The sequence below is a fragment of the Malus sylvestris genome, chromosome 1 (assembly GCF_916048215.2).
Source record: "Malus sylvestris chromosome 1, drMalSylv7.2, whole genome shotgun sequence".
In the NCBI taxonomy this organism is placed as follows: Eukaryota; Viridiplantae; Streptophyta; class Magnoliopsida; order Rosales; family Rosaceae; genus Malus; species Malus sylvestris.
In genome coordinates this window covers 25244831-25270104 of record NC_062260.1, presented here as the reverse complement: position 1 = coordinate 25270104, position 25274 = coordinate 25244831, and the positions used below count along the sequence as shown (strand labels likewise).

General features: G+C 39.3%; 3 protein-coding genes, 2 long non-coding RNA genes and 1 pseudogene across 5 annotated transcripts in view; 3 read left to right on the top strand and 3 right to left on the bottom strand.

Annotated features, from left to right (window-relative positions):
* The window catches only part of LOC126630715 (uncharacterized), a 15539-nt gene extending 3027 nt beyond the window's left edge, over nt 1-12512 (top strand). The window contains exon 2 of the long non-coding RNA XR_007626087.1: nt 12383-12512. This is a non-coding gene — a long non-coding RNA (uncharacterized LOC126630715). The remainder of the gene's footprint in view (nt 1-12382) is intronic.
* Nucleotides 1-18975, bottom strand: part of LOC126630455 (receptor-like protein EIX1) — a 49638-nt gene extending 30663 nt beyond the window's left edge. Inside the window, exon 1 of the mRNA XM_050300586.1 lies at nt 15596-18975. Within this exon, the coding sequence (XP_050156543.1) occupies nt 15740-18676 (2937 nt within the window). The 5' untranslated portion in view covers nt 18677-18975 and the 3' untranslated portion in view covers nt 15596-15739. The remainder of the gene's footprint in view (nt 1-15595) is intronic.
* LOC126630720 (uncharacterized) overlaps nt 1-24475 on the bottom strand; it is a 25275-nt gene extending 800 nt beyond the window's left edge. The window contains exon 1 of the long non-coding RNA XR_007626088.1: nt 24418-24475. This is a non-coding gene — a long non-coding RNA (uncharacterized LOC126630720). The remainder of the gene's footprint in view (nt 1-24417) is intronic.
* On the top strand, nt 3214-10148 carry LOC126630552 (uncharacterized; annotated as a pseudogene).
* Nucleotides 11337-12095, top strand: LOC126630597 (hexose carrier protein HEX6-like). Its single transcript, XM_050300736.1, has 2 exons — nt 11337-11687; nt 11770-12095. Exons 1-2 carry the CDS (start codon nt 11424-11426, stop codon nt 11998-12000), a joined length of 495 nt encoding a protein of 164 aa, XP_050156693.1. The 5' UTR covers nt 11337-11423; the 3' UTR covers nt 12001-12095.
* LOC126630609 (uncharacterized) lies at nt 21604-25274 on the bottom strand. Its single transcript, XM_050300759.1, has 8 exons — nt 25111-25274; nt 24267-24368; nt 24034-24105; nt 23173-23300; nt 22769-22821; nt 22364-22462; nt 21962-22051; nt 21604-21844 (listed from the first exon to the last, which is right to left on the bottom strand). The coding sequence occupies exons 2-6, from the start codon at nt 24333-24335 to the stop codon at nt 22365-22367; spliced, it is 420 nt and encodes a 139-aa protein (XP_050156716.1). The 5' UTR covers nt 24336-24368; nt 25111-25274; the 3' UTR covers nt 21604-21844; nt 21962-22051; nt 22364.

Below are 25274 nucleotides of genomic sequence, written 5' to 3'. Positions count from 1 at the left end.
ATCGAAGAATTTCGCAATCCCAGAAGCCGAATTCAAATGCCGGCAAGCAATTCATCCCAGACGTGACCCCAAATAACAAATTAAAACCCGACGAAAAGAAAATTTTCAAGTGAATTTCTCGGCAACCAAACGGACCCGGATCTGAACGAAACATAAAATGGCGAAAAAAATCTAAATTTTAAAGGAAAAAAAGAACAAATGACACGCCCCGACCCTGATATTCCCCGAATACCAGGACAGGCACGTGCTGGCCGACACCCGGGGGTGACGAAAGCCATTAATTGATACAAAAGCTAAGAATAAGAAATAAATACAGGTTATGAATTTAAAAAAAAACAATGAATTAACAATTTAGGAACGTGTTCAGAGCATATAACTAGACCTAGTCACTAACAAGAATTAAGATAAGATTGAATGAACAAATGAGTGGGTCCTACCCCGAGAGGACTCGAAGATGCCGCTGCGGAAGTACCTTGATGCCGGGATTATGTGCCTTCATCCTAAGTCCTGAATGGGGGCGCAAAACAAGGGTGAGTGGACCAAGCTTGTATATATACATAGTACAAAAACAGTTATGAACATACTAACCCCCACAGTTTAATAATGAAAACTACTAGAATAATAAGTGATAAGCTTTTCAGAAAACTCTAGCATGCCATAAAACAATTCATATATCCATCTGCAAATCAATCTCAGAAAATCATATCATAAATCATATCAGAAATCGTATCAGGAGTCGTATCAGAAATCGTATCAGGAGTCGTATCAGAAATCGTATCAGGAAGCATAACACAAGTTGTGCTGCTAGTGAGTGCACTGAATAATAATACTCCCGGCCCAATGCCTGCACCTCAGTCTCTGTGCCCGTAGCCAGAGATATCTCCCTCCCGGCCCAATGCCTGTCTCCGTGTCCCTCAGCCTTTCGCTAGGGATTATTTCTCCCGGCCTCAATGCCAACACCAGATCCTCGCCCCAGGCGGCATAGTGTTCACTAGGTACGCACAAAACATAATTCATCTCTAAAATACAACTTCGTAGCATAAATTCATCGATCCTCTATACTACGAAGAGGTGTTCGAAAGTCATTTGAAACACATTCTTAGCATCCTATCGTCATTGATCAGATAGTCTACCAGAATGAGGGTTCTATAGAAAATACGATATAATGGAAATAGTTCAAAACATATATATATAATCATGTATAATCAAATCATCATGCTTCCTGTAAAGTATTCCTCAAATCAATAATTCTGCAAGGCATGCTATTAAATTATGCAATTCTATCAATAAAACATGCAAATTTTCGAAGGTGGTCCACTCACAGATACTCCGTCAAAAGCTGCGCCACTAGCGAAGATAAAAACGTTGCGGTAATTGCCCCTAAGTACAAGAACGTACAGTTAATCAAACTACCCAACAATATAATTCTAGGAAATGGAAATGGGCCTTGGATTTGGATAGGTTAGGATCAAGAGGTGGTTTTGGGCTTAAGCCTAAACCCATACTTATACACACACGGCACACACACCACCCATTCACACACATACATACACAACACATACTCACAGAGCTGCACCGCACAACGCACACACTGTACACTTCATACAGTACACAAACATACACAACACACACGTGCACCATACACCAACACACTTACTCTCACACACACACACTTGCACGGACACCAACATGCCAAACACACACACAGACAGCATGCACATATATATATATAGATACATACATATAAACACACACGCATGCACAGCATGCATATATATATATAAGCACACACACGCACAGCATCATATATATATATACATATATAAACACACAGACACAACAAGCATACACGGCATGCACAGCATTCTCACACACACACACGGTTCACGCGCACACACACCACACACTCACAGTACCACCAACAAATAGCAAGGTAAAATAACTACCTGGGTTTAGGTTCGAAGGGATCCGCGCAATCCACAGCAACAAACTCGCCGGAGTTCGTTGTCGGAACCGGGTTCTTGGCATAGAAAAGAGATAAGGTCAAAACCCTCGATTTTGACCACAAAAACAACACAACAGTGTGTAAAATAGCATGATTAAACCCAGAAATTTGAAGAAGGAACACACTTCTCACCTGGGTTCGAGTTTTAGAGCTTTGAAGCTCTCAGCTTCAATGGCAGAAAATTCCACAGTGCTCTGATGGCGCATGCAAGGGTACCATTGAGTTCGTTAGGTCTCAAGGATTCCAAATATATGGTTTTTGGGGTTTGATTTGTGAAGGAAGTGAGGTGAAAGTTAGAGAGAAGCTCTCGGAGCTTAGAGAGAGTGTGAGTTCCTGAGAGTTAGAGAGAGAGAGTGTTGGTTTCGGATATTAGAGGGAAAGAGAGACTGGAACCAAGATAGGTGTATAAAAATAATAAGGTGGGTCCCACGACTCACTATTTAATATAAAAAATAATAAAAAAAACAAGTTTTTAAATAGAAATGGGTGGGGTGTTACAACAAACCTGGATCTGAACGAAAACTGCTAGCGGGCTACAGAACGCTCTCTCTCTCTCCCTGTCCATGAACTTGCTGCAGTTGTTTTTCGTCTTCTCCTCCCTCCCTCCCTCCCTCCCTCCCTCCTCTCTGCAAGCCGCATGCCTCCCTTCACCGAATCCCTCTCTCTCTCTCCCCCTCTATCTCTCCTCCTCTCTGTAAGCCGCATGCCTTCCCGTCACCAAATCCCACACTGAGCGGTCGATCCCACCGAATGCAACCCCTAACTTGTCCTAAACGGGCATTCCCGTCATTCGAACCAATGGCAGCTTCGTAAAAAAGCTGAAATATCCAAACCCACAAAACCCACTCTGTAAAGCAGTGGCATGACCGTAATTAAACTGAAATTCGGACCCAAACACATAGGCCACTCTGAAAAGCAGTGGCATGGTCGTAAATAGAGCAAAATTTGGATTCAAACACTGTTTATTTAAACAGTGCCAATTTCAAACCTTACTTTAACTAAACTAATTTATAAAGAATAATCTATTTATATGTGGTATAGACTTAACAATTTATGATTTCTGGTGCGTGTACGAGACAAAACTAAAAAGATGTAGGTCCAACATTATAATATTAACACGAGTTAGGCTATTTATTAAGGGATAATTACCAAGAAATCACAGACAAAGCATGAATGAGTGGGAGGGCAGACAATCATTTTTGAGTTGACCGGAAAATAGTTTGTACCCAGAAATCAAGCAGTATTGCCAACAAAGATGGTGAAAGCCATTCGAGTTCATGAACTTGGTGGTCCTCAGGTCTCTCTCTCTCTCTCCTGTATTTTTTTGGGTAACTTGAATGTTTGAATTTGTGATCACAAAATCAAGACTTGTTTGTCGGTTGCAATATTAAGTGCCTGATATCATTTGTAAACTATTTCTGTTTACAATAAATCCAAGTTGTTTGATGGGAAATATGGTAACAGGCTGAAAGTGATAGCCTTTCTGCTTTTAGCCAAGAGTACATGATTTCTTATGCCATTGTATTCATCGGACCAATCCGGAGAAGGTTAGTTCTTGTTTGGTGTCAAGGATTTGACTGGATTCGATAACTCACTATGATTCAATGTCGAAGGAAGAAATGGAAGTCAACTTCTAAATTTTGTCTAAGGCTCGTTGGGAACTGTTGAGAGAACTTGTCCCACTACTGCACGTGGGTACAATATTCCTTGTCAGCAGACTACCACATGGTTTCGACTCCTGTGCTCTGATGTGTTGCAGCATGGGCAGCAAGCACGCCACCTTTACCACATTTGTTTATTGCATGCATTTGTTTAAATGCATGCGTGTGTGTAAGATGTATATAAAACAAACTGCCATTACAGCAGTCAATGAATCAATACACAACCAAATATTAAACTTAATATGGTATTAGAGCACAGATAATCCTTTGCTCTGCTCTGCCTTCACTCTTCCGCTGCTATACTGTGTACATCCACAACCTGCTGCAAGCTGCACACTCGCTGCACACTCACTGCAAGCTGCATACTCGCTGCCTTGCCAAGCTACTACACAGCCATCGTCGCTGCACACTCACTGCAAGCTGCACACTCGCTGCACACTCACTGCAAGCTGCATACTCTCTGCCTTGCCAAGCTACTACATAGCCATCGTCGTTGCTCTACCTGCTAGCCATTAAGCACAGCCGCAGAGCACTGCCATTAAGCACAGCCGCAGAGCACTGCCAAGCACTGCCACTGCCTGCCGACATGGCAACTGACTCTTCCAGCAAACACACCATGGCTCTCACTTCCGAGCAATATCACAACCTGCTTGCACTCCTTGATAAGAGCCAATCCAACTCCACATCTAATCATGTCGGTACCACCTCTACTATGAATAATTTGTCAGATAGAGTTTTTTGTGCTTCTGCTCTCAATAAGGGAAGAAACTGGATTTTCGATACAGGCGCCACAGACCACATGGTCTACTCACCAAGCTTAATGACCACAAGTGTTCCGGTATACAATCGACAAGTGCACTTACCCAATCATGCACTTGCCGATGTCACACACATTGGCACAGTTCATCTCTCGAATGATCTCATCCTTCACAACGTGCTTTGTGTTCCATCATTTAAACTGAATTTAATTTCTGTCAGCAAACTCACTAATACCTCCTCTTGCTTTGTCATCTTCACTGATAAAATGTGTCTACTTCAGGGCCAACGATCGGGGAAGATGATTGGGACGGGAACTGAACGAGAAGGACTCTACTACCTTGATAATGTGATGAAAACCAGGTGCAATTCAGCGTCAATTGTTGCCTCTTCTTCTTCTCAGCTTTGGCATCAACGCCTTGGCCATCTTTCCAACACGACCTTACGGCATCTCTCTACTTGCATTAAAATTTTGAATTTTTGTAGCATTGATGATTGTTTGATCTGTCCATTAGCCAAACAAACACGTGCTCCTTTTCCTTTGAGTTCTATCACCACAAAGGCTCCTTTTGAGTTAATTCATGTTGACATTTGGGGAGGTTACCATGTTCCCACTATCACAGGGGCACAATATTTCTTAACTATTGTGGATGATTTCTCAAGATGCACATGGGTTTATTTAATGAATCACAAATCAGATGCACGATCTTATCTCATCACTTTCATCCACCTTGTTGAAACACAATTTTCCACACGAGTCAAGGTTCTTCGTAGTGATAACGGTCCAGAATTTTTAATGACCCAATTTTTTTCAGATAAGGGGATTCTCCATCAAACAAGTTGTGTCTCTACTCCCCAACAAAACGGGGTAGCAGAGCGCAAACACCGCCACTTACTCAATGTTGCTAGAGCCTTACTTTTTCAATCTCATCTTCCTAAGAAATTTTGGGGTGACGCAATCCTCACTGCCACTTATCTCATAAATAGGACTCCCACTCCTCTTCTTCAAGGCAAATCACCCTATGAAATACTTCACCACAAACAGCCAGCGTATGCACATTTGCGAGTGTTTGGTTGCTTATGTTTTTCTTCCACCCACCACCATCGTCCCACAAAATTTGATGCAAGAGCCACACGGTGTCTTTTTCTTGGGTATCCATATGGCACAAAGGGATATCGAGTTTACGACCTTCACACGGGTAAAATCTTTATCTCCCGTGATGTTATTTTCCATGAACATGTGTTCCCTTTTTCATCTTCTGCTGCAGTTTCACCACTTGTGTTTCCACATACTCAAGATACTGCCTGTGATGATCCCATCATTCATCCATCCATTCTACTGGAGCAGGATTCCGTCGATCCATCCTCTTCTTCGCCGGTGAGTCCTGTTTCGGTTTCATCTCATTTTCTTTCCACATCCCCACCTCGTCTTAAACGACCCACTCATGCACCTGGTTATCTTCAACAATATCACATCGACATCAACCTCCCTTCTCGGTCTGTCCATTCATCTCACTCGGCGTTGACCAAAGTACCAGGTACTCCTTACCCTTTGTCTGATGTCCTCACATACGATCGTTTATCTGCTCGACATCGTGCTTTCACCACTTCCATTTCAGCTGCCATAGAACCCAGCTCATTCTCACAGGCTATACGCGACCCTCACTGGCGTTTAGCCATGGAAGAAGAACTGGCAGCCCTTGCTGCGAATAGGACATGGTCTCTGCAACCATTGCCCCCTGGCAAGAAGCCGGTTGGATGTAAGTGGGTTTACAAAATCAAATTTCGATCTGATGGATCCATTGAGAGATATAAAGCACGCTTGGTTGCCAAAGGTTATAGCCAAATTGAAGGCTTAGACTATCGAGAGACCTTTGCTCCGGTTGCAAAATTGACTACAGTTCGTCTACTCCTTGCTGTTGCCTCGGTCCAACAATGGCACCTCCACCAGCTTGATGTTAATAATGCTTTCCTCCATGGTGATCTTGAAGAAGATGTCTACATGTCCTTGCCTCCTGGTTTCGGACGAAAGGGGGAGACACGAGTTTGTAAACTTCATAAATCTTTGTATGGGCTTAAGCAAGCCTCTCGTCAATGGTTTATCAAACTCTCTTGTGCTCTTAGAAAGGCCGGTTATCAACAATCCAAGGCAGATTATTCATTGTTCGTCCGAAACCATGATGGTAAATTCACTGCCCTCCTTGTCTATGTTGATGATATTATCTTGGCAGGAAATAACATACAAGCAATTGAAGATACCAAGTCTTTTCTTATGAAGCAATTCAAGTTGAAAGACCTTGGCCAATTAAAATATTTCTTGGGCATTGAAATTGCTCGCTCTAGCAAGGGGATCACCCTCTCACAGCGAAAATATGCCCTTGAAATACTTGAGGATGCAGGTCATCTTGGCGCAAAACCAGCCACCTCTCCTATGGAGCAAAACTTATCACTCAGAAAGGACGAAGGACAATGGGTTGCTGATCCTTCCTCTTATCGACGACTTGTTGGGAGACTAATCTACCTGACAATCACGCGCCCTGATTTGGTGTATGCTGTCCACATTCTTAGTCAATTTATGGAGAAGCCTCGAACTCCACACTTGGAGGCAGCCCAGCGAGTCTTACGATACGTTAAGCACACACCAGGGCAAGGTATTTTCCTTTCTGCAAGAAGTCCAATTCAATTGAATGCCTTTTGTGATGCGGATTGGGCCAGATGTCGAGACACACGACGTTCTACCATCGGATACTGTGTATTTCTTGGAGAATCCTTGATCTCCTGGAAAAGCAAGAAACAAAATACCGTGTCACGTTCTAGTGCAGAGGCGGAGTATCGTTCAATGGCAGCAACTTGTTGTGAAGTCACTTGGTTGAAATCTGTTCTACAAGACTTGGGTATCAAACATAAACGTCCAGTCAAGTTATATTGTGATAATCAAGCGGCACTTCACATCGCTTCGAATCCGGTCTTTCACGAAAGAACCAAACACATAGAAATTGACTGCCATCTTGTACGAGAAAGGGTTCAAAGTGGAATGATCGAGACATCTCACATCTCAACCATGAAACAACCAGCCGACATCTTCACAAAGCCACTGAGCTTATACCAGTTTACGACTTTGCTTTGCAAGTTAGGAATAATCAACATCCATTCCAAACTTGAGGGGGAGTGTTGAGAGAACTTGTCCCACTACTGCACGTGGGTACAATATTCCTTGTCAGCAGACTACCACATGGTTTCGACTCCTGTGCTCTGATGTGTTGCAGCATGGGCAGCAAGCACGCCACCTTTACCACATTTGTTTATTGCATGCATTTGTTTAAATGCATGCGTGTGTGTAAGATGTATATAAAACAAACTGCCATTACAGCAGTCAATGAATCAATACACAACCAAATATTAAACTTAATAGGAACTACTTTTAAAATAATACATAGTGTTTTTTGGTGATTGGAATGTTCTTCATGATTAATCCTTCTTCTGCCTTCCAAATTTCTTTCTTTGACATACATTGAATCTTGCGATTATTCAATCCAATTCAATCATAGACATCGAGCGAGGCCTTGAAGTATTTGAGTTTGTAAACTAAAGTTTATATTGTGTTTATAGTTTATCTCAAGCCATATCAAGTGTGTTCATACACAACCTTTGAAACATATTATTCAAAACCCGTTTGTTTTCGAGTTTTACTTCAGTTTGTTTTCCTTGAAAGAAGTTTCCTTTGCTCGTAATTTTTCTTTCATCTGCTATCTGGTTCAGCTACATGTCATTATCCAAATTTCCAATGCTTTTATCCCCATTTCACTTAATTTTGTGATGTAATGCTGCTAGGTCTTGAAATGGGAAGATGTGGAAATAGGAGAGCCGAAGGAGGGGGAGGTTCGTGTGAAGAACAAGGCGATAGGGGTTAATTTCATCGATGTATACTTCCGCAAAGGACTTTATTATAAGGCTGATACAATGCCCTTCACCCCAGGTTTTGCTTCATTTCCAAGTTCTGAAATGTAGGAAGGATTGACATCTAGTCCACTCTTTGAAGGCATAATTTCAAAGTTTAGCTTTTTCTTAACAGTTTCTCGAGTAAACATTTCGCGTGAGCTTACAGTTTTCAGATATGATCAAGAATGATTTAGCAAACCTATAAGAATGCCGGGCATGAAACCAGATTAGCCATTCCTGCTGTTTGAAATAGAACTGACTAATCCTAAGAGAAATGGTCGAGTAACTCATCGTCACTATTCTTGAACAACTTGGAGTCCAGCCTTCTTTGGGCCTTCTAGTTCTTGATCAGAAGGCTGACGGATAAACCCTATTCATTAACAAATCAATTTTCAATTCAGGTATGGAAGCTTGTGGAGTTGTGACAGCCGTATGACCTGGAGTAATAGGCAGGCGAGTTGGAGATCTGGTGGCCTATGTTGGTACTCCGATGGGGTCATATGCGGAAGAGCAGATCCTTCCTGAAAACAAAGTGTTGCCCATTCCTCCTTCAATTGATCCTATTGTTGCAGCATCCGTATTGCTTAAGGGTATGACAGCTCAGGTTCTACTACGGCAGTCTTTCAAGGTTGTTTTTTTGTACGATTTTCTGTGTTGTTAACTATGTGATTTATGTGTCGAAAGGGTACAAACAACTGACAAATATTGGTGGTCAAGTTGTAACTAAATGCTTCCTGAATGTGAAATTTCATTATCTTAACATGGTTGATTCAGTGTTAGAAATTGTTTATAAATTTCAATGCTGCTGCTTTTGTTGTTAGATCTGAATTTTGTGCTGCTATGCAGGTCGAACCAGGACACACAGTCCTTGTTCACGCAGCAGCTGGTGGAGTCGAATCCCTTTTATGCCAGTGGGCTAATGCCCTTGGTGCAATTGTCATTGGAACTGTATCAACTAAAGAAAAGACAGCTCAAGCCAAGGATGATGGGTGTCGCCATGTCATAGTCTCCACGGAAAAGGATTTTGTTTCTTGAGTGACAGAAATAACATCTGACAATGGCGTTGAAGTTGTCTATGATTCTGTAGGGAAGGATACCTTTCAGGTAAATCTTACTTTTCATCCCTCAATTTTATACAGAAGCTACAGAAATGATTCTAGGTTCTCCTTCTGCACCGTTCCTTTGATGTTCTTCGTTTCATTGAGTATCAACACAGCCTGTTAATGCTTCTGCTTTACCGTGACTTATTACCTAATCTACCGTTGAAGTTTCTCAATGCTAGGCCAGGCATACCAAATCTCTATACTGTTCCGTTCGAGCTAGTTTTATGGAACTGTTAAAGCAAATGTTAGTTACTCTTTGATTTTTTTCAGTTCAGACGATTAGCTAGTCTAATTTCTTAATGGTAAATTTTTGAATTAGTACTTAATTGGGGCATTGTTTACAGGGATCATTGGCATGTTTGAAGACTCGTGGATACATGGTGAGTTTTGGACAAGCATCAGGTGCAATTGATCTGGTCCCGCTATCAGCTCTTGCAGCAAAGTCACTCTTCCTGACCAGGCCAGCCCTGTTCCAGTACACTGCAGCTCAAGACAAATTGTTAGAGGTTGCGGGAGAGGTATTTGCTAATGTTGCATCAGGCGTATTGCGCGTTCGAGTAAATCACAAATACCCATTGTCTCTCGCAACACAAGCTCATGCAGACCTCGAAAACAGGAAAACATCCGGCTCGGCTGTGCTTATACCCTAAAATTTCTGCCTCAACTGCTGTCCTTTGTGAACAGATTAATATGAGTTGGTTTGCAAAATGCAATGATGTTATCTCCAACTATGGTGACAGACAGACTTGTTAGGCAAGCAAAAAAGGCAATTGTATTTTTCACATTTCTGCTGAAAGGCAAAACTGTTTCTGTGAAACAGCTGGGTAACTATGTATCACGTAACGTATGTCTCTCTTATCACGTAAGTATACACACGGTTTTCTCAAGCGAGCCCTTGAATTCTAGTATGTGGAGTTCATGCTAGGGTGCCAATGTAACCAGAGTGACGTGGGAAGGGAAGCATGCCAAGGTGCCCCACTGGCACTCTCTATTGTTTCTGGTAGTCTCTTTTTCTCTCTTTTCGCTTTCATGCCATTCACTTGAGAATAATTCGGGAAATAATTTCCGCGCACATTTTTTTTCTCCTTCTGCACATTCTCTGTTTAATTTTGTTCTTTGTATTAGTTCCGAGTCTCTCTTACCATAAATGAAAGTAGTTTTGAAATCACTTTGTAAAATATGACAATAATTAAGTAACAATACTGTATTATCTGTAAACCAAAAATTACGAAACATGTACACATTAATCATGCATTATACCGTCACTTCCGGTGGCATCTGGACTACCATACCCAGTAGCTCCGGTAGGGTACCAACGGGTGGCAGCGGTCGACAAGTTTAAGTGCTCGGCGATTAACGGCAAAGCAGATATTAAAGCAGCGAAAAAAGAGTGATTAAGTACAGAAGGGTTGTTAAACAAGGCAATGGCAGCTGAAGAGTGGCCAAACGGGCCCTTAACTTTCTTCAGAGTTCAGACAAATGCTTATGGTCCTGCCTGAAGTTGTCTGGTAGTGGAAGTGATTTGCAACCACTGCCTACATATTCTGTACAAGTCCAAAACCATTTGTTGAAATATACCAGTCAAGTAAGACTGCTCTTGCAGACGTGGTTAGGCCAAGAATTCGTTCTCCGTAGATTACAGTAGTTTAAAATATCGTATTTGTCAGAAAATGGAGCAAGACTTCTCACTATATTTCCATTCTCTTAGTACAAATCACAACTTTGAGTTCTCTCTTCATATATCTGTGTGTGTGAGCTTGGAAGAAGCAGTGGCAGTTGGGTTAGCAATAGCAGGCGAAGCCGGGCAATACAACGGCAGGATGACGCCATTCATAATCCTCTCTTGCATGATGGCAGCCATAGGAGGTGTAATTTTCGGCTACGACATTGGAATTTCAGGTGGCGTGACATCAATGGAGCCGTTTCTTAAAAAAATTCTTCCATGAAGTAAACACTAAGATGAAATCGGACACCAAAATCAACAACTACTGTAAATTCGACAGTGAACTGTTGACCTCCTTCACATCCTCACTCTACATAGCTGGTCTTGTAGCTTCCCTTTTTGCAAGTTTGGTCACAAGGGCTTACGGCCGCAAGCCTTCAATCCTTGCCGGTGGAGCTGCATTCCTTGCCGGCTCAGTTCTAAACGGTGCAGCTATGAACATCTACATGCTCATCCTCGGCCGCTTATTGCTTGGAGTTGGTTTTGGTTTTGGAAATCAGGTAGTACTTTTTGCCCCCCAACATTAATCATATAAGCATACCCTATTCGATGTTTCTATTTTTCTGTGTTTGTGTTGTGCAGGCTGTTCCATTGTACCTTTCGAAAATGGCACCACCAAAATACAGAGGAGCAATTAACAATGGCTTCCAATTTAGCATCGGCATTGGCTTATTATCAGCTAACCTCATCAACTACGGCTCTGAGAAGATCAAGGGAGGTTGGGGGTGGCGAATCTCCCTAGCCATGGCTGCAGTCCTTGCCTCAATGCGAACACTGGGAGCATTTTCCTTCCCGAAACACCTAACAGCCTAATCCAGCATAGCGCGGATCACCAAACAGCCAAGCAAATGCTACAACGTATTAGAGGTGTCGATGATGTCCAAGCAGAACTCGATGATCTGATCAAAGCAAACAACATATCGAAAAACATCAAACACCCTTTCAAGAAAATCCTGGAGAGAAAGTATAGGCCTCAGATTGTGATGGCAATAGCCTTACCATTTTTTCAGCAAGCGACAGGGATCAATGTCATATCCTTTTATTCCGCGGTACTTTTTCGAACAATTGGGTTGGGAGAAATGCTTCTGCAAGTCTTTCCGACCTCCGAAGAGGTAGACTACCGTAGCTTTCCCACAGCTCGTCGTAGGTCGTACCCAGTGCATAAGGCTCCTGCTTTACGCAGGGTCTGGGAGAGGTGAATGTTGGCTAGCCTTACCCCCATTTTATGGAGAGGCTGCTCCCAAGTCTCGAACCCGAGACCTACCGCTCATGGGCGAAGGCACTTGCCATCGCACCAAGTGCGACCTCTAAAAAAAAAAATCAAATTATGTAATCTATTTGAGTTTTTCACTTATTGAAATTAATTTATATATCACCAAATTTGCGATTGGAAAATTTGGTTTATGTCGCGCAATTCAAACATGGCCGCATCACATAACTAGTTTTTCTTGCTTGCCAGAAGAAGATTTTGGTGCATTTTATCTGAGAACTAATCATTAATTAGATGTTCAATCTTGTTTGTTTGAAATACATACCACCCTTGTTTATTCAATTGACAATGGAGAATTAAAAAGTTTGTGAATCCAACACTACAATGCGTAATTCAAAATTAACAGGAATTAAACCAATTAATGAAAATATTTGGGTTGAAACATTAGTAAAGTGAGTCCAACAAGCCTGAGACGTTATATAGAATGAGTTTACTATCACGTAAGATTTATGCGCTTAATTAGATGCGTTGTCATGTGTAAGTTTTTATTCACGTAACAATTCATTAATGAATAAAGATGTCACGATAACGGTGAACTCGTTATATATATTAATCATTCACCCGTTTAGCATCCACACGTTGGAAGTAGGACCAAGAAACCAGTATAGTCCTCTGCCAACAATGTTCACCATTACACAAATGTTATGCCCAGAAAGCTGACCTTGCCACCGCTGATTTTCAAATTCCCAGCATTGTCTTGTATTTATTGATTTTTAATTTATTTTCTAATTGGCATATGAATAAAGTAATAGAAATTGAATGAATCATATCCAGTTATTTCCTACCAAAAGAAATTAAAATCATTACAAATCTGTGTAGATTAATTATTTTCGTTTTTTTTTAAGTTTAATTTCCCCAGATTTAAATTAGTCAATTTGTAATGGAGAAAGATAAGAAAAAGACAACTTCGTCACCAACCCTCATACATTAATTACAAATCAGTGTAACGTATATTTATCTCTATTATAATGTGAAACGTATGCACGTTTTTCTTGACAGTGAGCCTTAGAATACTAGTACGTGTAGTTCATGCAAAGGTGCCAATGTAACTAGAGTGACGTGTAACAAGTGATTTTTAACCTTTACCATCAACAGTTAGAACCCAGAAAGCAGTTGGAGCAGGACATTGCCACTGAAGCAGCAGAAATGGTGGTCCTGAGGTCTCTCTCTCTCTCTCTCTCTCTCTCTCTCTCTCTCTCTCTCTCTCATTATGAACTGGGATTCTGGGTTGTGCTTTCATTTGTATGAAAAATCAAATTAATTAGCCCAATTTGATTAAGCAGCCTGTGTTATACATATATATATATATATATATATATGCACATATCATCAAGTAACTTTCATATAATCCTTCACATAAGTCATCCATTTTGTTAATTTTTTGGTATTACTTTTTCTTTGTTAGGCAGTATTTGATGTATATTTCGTTAAATTTTTGCTTGGCTGTTAGTTTATGCCGTAGGAAGTTAACACACTGCATGCATAGAATCACATACACACGATGACAAGCATACGTAAAGTTGATTGACTTATCATCTTGAAGCTTCACTGTAAGCATACCAAGTAACCCTTCAATTTTAACAATAAATTCCGCCATTTGAACAAGATTACAGAGAATATTAATCCAGAAATTTATATTGCAGACAAACAAGACTTGTTCTTGAACCCCAAATACACTATCACAGATTCTTCCCTACTGGCTATCGCCCTTTTTCAATGAAACAACTGAATGAATACCAACAAATCTTGATCAAACAATGGCTATTGGCCTCTTATGCTCTCAAACAACGGCTATCGGCCTTTCAATTTTCTAACAATGCCTATGGGCCTTCAATCTTTCAGAAAAATAACAAACATTCTCCAACTAGAACATAACGCAAACGGATGGTGTGCACTGTGAAATCAGAAACAAAGAACCTGATTCGAATGAAAATCTTGAACCTTCGAGCAGAAATCCCTGAGACCTTGCAGCTACCATCGAGCTTCAATCAATCAAGAAGACTTGCACAGCGGAATTGAAACCAAGGATCGGCCGGCTCTGATACCATGATAACAGTGCACAGAGAATTGAAGAAAAGCAGAAAACTTAGAGAGAAAGAAAGAGAATTGCAGAGAGAGCAGAGGTTATGAGATTCTGTATATTTCTTCGAATGAATACTACAAGATTCTTACACACTTATATAGCTACTAGTACTAACAGCTCTAACTAATTTTACCGCCAATTCTAACTAACTTCCAAATATACTAACTGCCTTGCTTCAGCACCACCTGTTTGACCATACTACCCTTCTTATCAGTGAATACTGGTCAATACAAACTACAAGGACTTCACAACAAGATTTTCTTTAATTACCCTTTAATAAATAAATTAATTAAGTCGTTAGCAAATTAAAACTGAGTAAATTAGAGTCATTGTGGACTGGCCGGGGTTGTGCAGGTGGTTGAGTTCATGGAGAAATTTTTAATTTTGACGGGAATATAGATGGTACACCACATGTTTTTATGTAAGTGGTGAAAATTTTTATTTTTTAAGTTATTAATTTTTTAACACACATATCACACCATTTATATAGCGACACGTGGTGTACCACTTTGTGTGACGATCACACTGAAAATTCTTTCATTTATTCTGTCATCTTATTCAAAAGTATTTTATTTAATTGCCAATTGGTCCTTTTACATCTTGGGATATATATAATGGATGAATTTTGGTTTTGGGATTCGAACTCAAGAGAAGCGTTGTTTTAGTTTTCTGAGATAATTTGAATAATGTGAATAATGTGAGTTTGCTGATAATTAATTAATAGGTAACTAATTCCTAAACCATTTTCACACATTTCTCTTGTCATTCAATTTACTTTTGCTGAATTAAGAGCTACTTGTTCAGAAAACAAGTCTTTTAATTTTATATGAGATAATTTTTTCTATTTTTTATTTTTAAGAAAACCTCGATGGTACGAGGGATATTTTATTGATAACGAAAAAAATAAGTTACACCTAGTCAGGGGAGAACATAAACCTTACCCCTCATAATGCTAAGAAAAGGAGAAAAACAACATTGAGTAAGAAGGGGGGACATAAACCTTACCCCTCTAGAAACAAAAACAAAAAAGATACAATGGAGGGGGGACATGAAACCTAACCCCTCTAAAACCAAACCTAAAAGAAAAACACAATGAAACAAGAGGACTAAATTTGACAAAATCATACAACACAACCATACTGGCATATTCGTCACAGCAAGGAAAATGCCAACAAACTTACGCAAAGTACAAAACAAAGCTAAACATATTCAACAATTACATGATACATTTTAAGCACTATCCTATTCAGCAACTGTGAAAGAAGAATGGTCCATGGCATGTTTACCAGCAAAGAACCAAGCACAATCCAAAACCCCGTGAAGAATCCAACTCCCAAGCACATGTAGAACCACTCATCTTCGAGTAACCTGTATCCTCCTCCGTCGTGCTCAACTGTTGGTGGCGGTATTGTGCTGCAATTCTTGTTGAGTGGAGCTCCGCATAGTTCGTTGCCGACAAAGCTCGACTGATCAAGGCTCTGCAGCTGAGTGCTTTCCGGAATTCGTCCCGTTAAATTGTTGTAGGCCAAGTTTAAGTGACTCAAAAATGTCAAATTCGTCATGCTTGGAGGAATTTCACCATCAAGTTGGTTCATGGAAAAATCGAGAGATTCTAACGCTGCCATATTACCAATCTTTGAAGGAATTCTTCCGGTGAAGCGATTATTCGATAAATTGAGTGACTGCAATGCGAGGAGGCCGGTAAGTTCTTCAGGGATCTCTCCATACATAAAGTTGCATGAAAGGTCCATGACTTTTACGATGCCCAGAATCTTGCTATATTCCATTTCTATCCCTTTCGTTACCAAGATTGCATTATCTGAAAGTTCAGACATGTGTGTACTTGTACCCGAAAGACCATTAGTAGAAAATGATTGTGAAATATCAGCCAAGGCGCTCAAATTGTGGAAGCATCTCGGTATCATTCCTGAGAGTTTGTTATGTGCAAGGTCCAATATCTGGAGACTTTTCAAATAACAAACTTCATTAGGAATATCTCCTTCAAACTTATTTGAACGAAGGTTAAGAACATGCAACCCTGAAAGGCTTTTCCCTATCCATATTGGTATGCTTCCGGAAAACCCATTTTCACTGAGGTCAACAACTGACAACGAGGTACAGTTCTGCAGGGAATGTGGCAATTCTCCGTACAGGTGATTATTGCGCAAGTGCAGGGATTCCAGATCTTGCAAGTATCCCATGGACATTGGGACATTCCCAGTTAGGTTGTTGTTTTCTAAATTTAGGAAGCCCAAGTATTGCCAACTCATCCAACAATCGGGTACTTTTCCAGTGAGAAGATTGTTCCCGAGATTAAGAATATAAAGTTGCCTTGTTTCATCCGGCCTATCACAGAAGAAGTGGAAAACAGATCCAGAAAATGATGAATTGGAAAGATCTAGCCAAAATAATGAGGTGGGAACAATAGGCAATGCACCAGTGAATTGGTTAGAACTAAGATCAACCATTGAATAATAAGCACCAGCAACTATATTTTGAATCTGCCCATACAATTGATTGCGAGAGAGATTCAGATACTGTACATGGAAAGTTAAGTTCCAAAACCAAGTTGGAATAGTACCTGAAATTCCTGTACCAGACAAGCTTAGTGCTTTTAATTGCGTTTGTGTCCGCAACCACATTGGCCATTCAGGCCCCAAATGCCAGGAATCCAGCTGCAAAATTTCAAGTTGAAAAGGAGGAACCCAATCTCGACTAGTTTTCAAAGTAAATGAGTTTCCATTTGCAACGAAATGCTTCAACTTTATATCGTTGCTAAAAGAAATTTCCGACACCACACCTTCTAACGAATTATAAGATATATCCAAATCCGTTAGCATTTTGAGTTGACCAATAATTTTTGTGAAAGTTCCATTAAATTGATTTCCAGATATGTCCAATTTTTCTAAGCTTGACAGATTTCCTAGTGACATTGGAATGGGACCTGATATTGAATTACTTGAAAGATCAAAGTGCCTTAAACTTTTAAGGTTTCCAATGGAACTCGATATTTCACCATGGAAGGCATTGTAAGAAAGAAGTAAGGACTCGAGATTGTTCAAGCTATACAACCATTCAGGTATGGTAGAATTGAAGTCGTTCCCTTCGAGATTAAGAGCTGTAAGACCAGTCATATTCTGAATACTGCTTGGAAGTTGTCTTGTAAGTTGATTGTAGTCTAGACTCAAAGCAAGATCTTTTTGGTTAAACAGCCATTTGGGAATCGGATCAAGACTAATAGAATTCCATGACAAATCAATTTCCCTCAAAGATGTGATATTCTGTGAAATGCTAGGAATTGGACCCCGGAAATAACAATCAAAGAGACGAAGAGAAACTAGATTTTTAAGACTGAAAACCCACCTTGGCATCAAAGAATTAAAACTATTGGAAGAAAGATCAAGGATGACCAGAGAAGTAAAATTTGGGGTGGGTAGAGGGGGGATTTGATGAAGTTGACAATCGGACACATCTAACTCTACCAAAGAAGGGAGCATTTTTGTAACTTGCAACCAGTCAGATGCTTTGCTAAGATTTACAGAACTCAAGTCCAAGTGTTTCAGCAGAGAAAGACCAGAAATCCACTGAAGGTTCTCTACCTTCAGATCATACAACCTACTGAGATTGAGATAGCGTAGACTGGTGAGATTTCCCAGTTTATGAGGAATTACTCCTTGAAACGATGAGTATCCAAGGTTAAGGTGTGTTAAACTTGTCATAGAACCAAAGAAACTAGGAATTTGTGTTGTACTGAAATTATTGCAACTCAAGTCCAAGTAGTTGAGATGCTTTAAACTGAGCAAAGAAGGATTTATCTTACCACCGAAACAAGAGTCGCAATACCAATCATCAGAGTCGGAATTATTAAGGTGCAGCTCGTGGATGTGGCCGGTTATGTGATCACAGACAACTCCTGTCCAACTGCAACAATCAGAACCTTCTTCTGCAACCCACGAAGCAAGCCGATTGGCAGGGTCCTTGAGATCTTGCTTGAACATCAGAAGTGCTTGTCTTTCGCTTTCTTTGCAAAGTGGAGGCCAACCGGGATTTCCATTGCATAAGCCAATACTGAAAGTAATGGTTGCAATGGCTAGAAACCTGATTAGTAGTAAAACAACTCTCATGGTTCTCTCCATAAAGTTCAAGTGTATGAAGCAGGTGATGTGTATGAGCAATGAACAATCCAGAGTAGAGCTACCTATATATACTAGGGAGCCTCACCTTTTCTAAACCATCCTCTACGGCATGAGACCGCATTTTCAAAATCGGTGCACATCAATGAGAGTAACAGTCGTCGGACGGACTCTTGGAATCTTGGACAAAAGTTTCATAGATGATAAGATGGAATAAACTAAGCGGCTATTTAGGACTAGCTAGTCCGCATCTATAGAGACACAAGTTAATTTAAGACCCCACTTGGAATTGGGAATCGTCGGTCCTTCAAATACATTGTATTAATATAGATGAAATTTTTTTTTTTTTTTTTATGGATGTGATATTTTTACTGGGATATAATACTCCCACCTAAGCCGGGCGTCAAACAAGTAAATGTGCAAGTGAAAGTAAGAAGGGTAAAATACAATTTACTTCTTTAAATTTTGGTACAATTGTAACGGCAAATTTTTCAGTGTGATCGAAACATGAGTGGTACACCACGTGTTTTTATACAAGTGATGAAAATTTTATTTTTTAACACATATTCTACCATTTATATAATGACACGTGGTATATCATCCCGTGTTCCGGTCACAATGAAAAATCTCTCCAATTGTAACCTCGTACAACACTTCTATGACATTTCAATTTCATACATTTGATTATAACAAGCAAAAATTGCCCACGCGACACTGAGGGTTTTAAAAGCGTTTAAATGATACTGTTGCTTGTATACACACAAAAGATCAGACTTCTATTTACATGCAAAAAAGATTAGACCAACAAAGTTCTTGTGGCTTTGGATCAACAATAGTACCAACATACAAAAGATTATGAAACATTGTTCGATTTACATGCAATTTTTCTATTTACCTTCAGAAAATTAGAATGATAACAAAAATGCTTGAACTATTCAAAGATCATATGCCAGCTTGAAATTGAAAGACCAAACTCTGAATTCAAAACTATTTACATGTGGAATAATTTGAAATGCTTCAAAACATTATCATGATCCAATTGTATATGAAAGACTGTCCAGCTACTGCTAAGAAGTAGAGAGTCAATGATCCTTCACTATTCATGGCAAGGCACACCAGACACAACTCATAAAACTCCAACAGATAACAGCAAAAACGACTCGGTTTGTGTAATTGGCAAAATCATAAACAAATTCCATACCATTTCACGGCCAATCCAGATACATCACCAGCAACATCATCAAGTTGCCGTATAATAATACTTGTCAACTTTATCTCCAGATCAGACTGTCATTGAATGTTTGATAATGTTAGGAAGTTGAGAGGATTAAATTTTATACGATGGTGAATGCATGAAAAGTCATGCAGAATAATTAAAGCTTTGATTTTTCTTGCTCAAAGATAATAAGGACTTTAAGACCAGTCATATTCACAACCCCACCAGGAACTGGGAACGGTCCTTCGTACAAGTCGTAGCTAAGACTGAAGACCCTCGTAGCTAGCTAGGCATATCAAACACGTAAATGATTTAATCCACTACTCTTAACAATCATTTGCTCTTCTAGTATCTACAAAATTCATATCAACCGAGGTGCAAAACACTTAGACTTGAGAGATTTCCAAGTTCACAAGGAATTTATTCACTCAAACTGATCGGAAAGTAAAACAGATCTCTTGAAGTGAGTAAAAATGCTATGTAATAACCCCCAGTCTGCACAGAACATTCCGTTAGAGTGAAAAAGTAAGATCTTAACTCAAGGGAAGTGAAAAAGTTAGATCGAATTGCCTTCTGAAGGCATATGTGCATTCATGGCAATAAATCCAATATCGTGGTCGGCAGAACTAATAGGTAAACGCACCATTTCAGAAAATAATTGTTAAAGAAGTATTTTCCTTCTGTAGGCTGAAAACAACGAATGGTACAAACGTCAAAGAAAAGTAAAGCGGAAATGTTTTCCTAAATGTAGCTGATGTAGCCTGTGCATTCTGAGCTAAACAAGAATTTGTCAAAGAAAAAAGTTCACTTCTGTTGTAACGAATCGATATTAGAATCAAGCATCCAAGTTATGAAATACGAATTTAAAATGTAACTATTTACTTTGTCTGAAATGAATCCGTGAAATCAAATAGTTAAACCCTAAAAAAGCACCAATGCAAATAGCATAAGAAAATTGAAATTAACCCTAAAGAAATTGGGAGAGAAGAATATGAAAAGAGAATACCTTTCGGCCCTTTGAGTTATTGGAAAAAAAAAACCCAACAGAGCAAAAGATAAACAAAAATACAGGAGGAGAGAAAATAAATTTTCAACTTGTAAGATTCATACGCGAACAGATTGGCGGACAAAAGCATTTCGGAACTTAGAGCCATCAAGCTTTTTGATCTGCATGGAAATTATTTATGAAGTTTGAGATTCTTATAGACGCTTCAGACACATCGACATATTGAAAAAGCAATATTCAACAACCTAGTACCCATGCTCCATAGAAGGTTACAGAAAATATGAATGAATGGACTCTGGAGTGAGAAAGTAAAAGGACTTACCGCACATTTCATATCTTCTAAGTTTGTGTAGTCTACAATCCCTGTTGTGCCTACAAAAAAGGCATAGGACAAAAGCTAAATCAATCGAAATTCTGATGTCTCATGAGCTAGGTCTTAGGACTAAACTATTGAACTAACACTATATGAAATAGCAGTGTATATCCCAAAAACATTCTGAAATCTGGTTGATAATCAAAGAGTTCGAAGGGATTTACCTTTGGATTCTTCGGCTTTCAGATGGAGTTTGCTTATGTGTGGGAGAGACAGGTGGAGCGGCTAGTGTTAGAGTATGGAAGAAATGAAAAATGGAGAGAGCACCTGTTTTGGCTGAAGCAACAGCTCACACACTCCGGACAAAACTGCAAATGTCTAAAAAGGGGAAAATATAAAAAGAAACCTTGACAACTGAATTCCAAGAAACATTCTGACATTGTAAATAACATTTCACAAAAAAAAAAAAAAAAGAACTAGAAAAAACTAAACTAATTACACTCGGATTGCAATGTTATCATTTAGCAGAAGATCCTGCACCTGCAAAGGATCCTTTAAAACCTTTTTTCTTGAACAACCCCGCACTGCAACACATCCAGGCAAGGTAAACCAACAGCACCCTCACGTTGAGCTCTCCTGTGCATATATAACCCTTGTAAGTAATCTTAATCAGTCAGTTATCATGAACATACAACTTATATTAATTTTCTACAATATCCAACACACAAATATAACAGAAGAGGAAACTTTTACTTAAGCAGCACAAAATGATATCCTCTGCATTTCATTCCAAAATCCATCACTCTTATGTCTTTGCCTGCACAGTTTTTGCTCCAACATAGCCTGCCATGATGATAGCACTATCAATAATTAAGACATAAAGAAAAGGCTATCCTAGCTAGGTATTATCGTTGGAGTAAACCAACAGCACCATAAGTAAAGTAGCAGACCAAAGTTTTTTTTAGAATTGATGTCTTAACATGTTTAAGTAGCGAAAAGATTACAACACATTGGATGTGTTAACAGATCCATAAGCTGATGACTCCCTCTCTGGTTTACAGGATCATTCTTAATGTATTCAACAATGCAGCAGCAATTAAAAGTCCTTGGAAAATGCCAAGCTACTATAAAGACATGACGAAAACTATATCTCACCTTATCCCCTTGTTGGCAAAGACAGCATATCCGTCCTTGTTGTTCGGGGTGAATCATAATCCTGAACTCCATTATCATCATCGTCGAGAATGTCTTTGGCTTTTCAAGCAAGAACACCCCAAAACCCATGTTTGGATTCATTAACATTCTTCAATGACGTATACTTGAATCAGATACAACAAAACACACAAGTCACGAATGAAACAGCACAAAACACACAACCCAAAAAACTAAATGAAGAATTCCTTATAACATGCATGTTGATAATACCACGAAAAATTCCACTTCATCATACATGCCTATTGTTTTCTCTGTCCAAATATGAAATTGCCATCATCTTTTTTGAAAGCACAAACCAAAATCACTTCTCAAAGAGATCATACACAGAAGAGAGTGGAAGCTTACCCAAAGCCAATTTCATGTTGTTCACTCCTTCTTCTTCTTTTGGACCCAACAATCTGTGGGTTTGATTGCAGCATAGTGATTTAGTTTAAAATTTCAACATTGATTATATATATGTAGATAATCCTAAACACTTCAATTAAATCTCAAATTGAAAAGAACACTTCAATCTGACTAAAATTACACAAAGGAAAAAACAAAGACAGAAAAATATCTAGAAGCCAAAATGATCCAACAACATCAGTAAATTAACAGTAAAAATCTAAACCCATATAAATTCACAGGAAAATCAAAACGCGAGAAAAAAATTTTGGATCACAAATTGTCAGGTACAAAAGGATAAATTACAAATCCAAAAGAAAAAAAATCACAAACAAACTAAAACTTCAAATCAGTGAAGACCGTACCTTGAAAAGGGGTCGCCGCTCTTGCCAACATCGGTGCTATCGCCGTCTCGACCCTCAACATGCTTTCGGCCGTACTCGATGACCTTGGTTGTGGAATTCTCCAGCAATTCTGGCAGAATTGGTTGTGCCTGTTTGCTCGCCGCAAGGTTTTTTGTTGTGAATGAAGGCAAAATTTATAAGGTCAGAGAGAAACATGATAGCCATGGAAAAGAGTGCGAAAGAGTGGTGCAAAAAGATTGGCCGACAGTTTTTCATGACCGGCAAAACATACACCCAAGAGAAGCAAGTATAGTTATTAAGATTTAAACATGAAAGCATTAATCGCAAGGAAAAATTCACCATCAATATCAACATAGTGCTGAATCATAAAGAATTAAGAATCAAATGAAAGAGCCACAGCTAAATCACATACCAAGAACATAAGGTTATATGAACGAACACAAACCAATTACAGAACTCACACTAATTGAACACAAATTTCAGCAAATACCCAGAATAAATAGCAATAACTTGACCATAACCCAGACCCAAATCACAAAAAGCGGCAAAAATAACCTCAATCCCACTTAAATCCAAACAACCAGATGACCCAATCTCCCAAATATCACCAACTAATGATCAAGGCAGCTACAAAACAGTAAACAAAAATGTGAGTTCTAATTGAATTCATTTACATATACCCTACACCATTAAGACTTAGTAATAAATTTATATTTCTCTATTCCATAAAGAAAAGAAACTCGTCATATAGAACAATTATAGGTACATAATGATTTGATAAGATAACACTTAAACTGTGCAAGACCTTGCTATTGCACCAGCATGGTAGCAAAGCGTAAATTATTTTAATCAGGTACATACCAATTGGTTGTGAATTTTCTGACTACAGGTTGTTGAAATACCAGCCACAACAATCTTAGCATGAACCTCGTCCTGCAAGGAAATGAAGTTAAACGTAAAACAGATCATTCTCGGAACACATGTAACCTAAAAAATGTTATGCATTAAACTTGTGCTTCCAAGCATATATTCTATATGACTTGTCCTGGATGTTCTTCTTATATTAAAGAAACCATGATTATTGTTGCGTATACCTTAAGCTCTGATAGTAGCATAGATATAGCTCGATAAGCAGGGTCTTCTGTGCTTTGCACAATAAACATAAACTCTAAGGGACCACCATAGAGAGAAGTGACCTGTTTTCGTTAATTAAACAAAATAGTTCCGACCATATTGGAAGAAAACCTTGGATACAAATTCAACCTATTAAATCAGTTAGCAGAAGGATTTTGAACACTTCACCCGATAAGACATCCCTACGCAAATACAGAAATTTAGACATGCCCATCAAAAGAAAATATGGTTTAACTATGTTAATGTAATATCACAAAGATATTGAGTTTCCAAGTCTCAGACCCAATAGAGTGTAATTTGAACTTCTTATGAAGAAAAACCTAATTTTTCAACTCGAAAATAATACAAAAACGTGATTGGCTTTGACCACTCTCATTCCAAATGTTCTAGCGTAGCCCCTGACTCAAGGGCTCACCAAATGGGTTTTCGATTTCTGTATGAAATTAGAAGCCTAAGTAATGTTTGATGGCATATTGAATCATCAAGAGCAGGATTCATATGTCCCCTTCCTTGCACAGAACCTAAATATGATTGACATGTTCTCAGCACGATTCACTAACATAATGCATAATGTGATCTATGAAATGCCGACAAGCAATACTTCGAATCGAAGAATTTCGCAATCCCAGAAGCCGAATTCAAATGCCGGCAAGTAATTCATCCCAGACGCGACCCCAAATAACAAATTAAAACCCAACGAAAAGAAAATTTTCAAGTGAATTTCTCGGCAACCAAACGGACCCGGATTTGAACGAAACATAAAATGGCGAAAAATATCTAAATTTTAAGGGGAAAAAAACAAACCTGGATCTGAACGAAAACTGCTAGCGGGCTGCAGAACGCTTTCTCTCTCCCTGTCCATGAACTTGCTGCAGTTGTTTATCGTCTTCTCCTCCCTCCCTCCCTCCTCTCTGCAAGCCGCATGCCTTCCCTTCACCGAATCCCTCTCTCTCTCTCTCTCTCCTTCC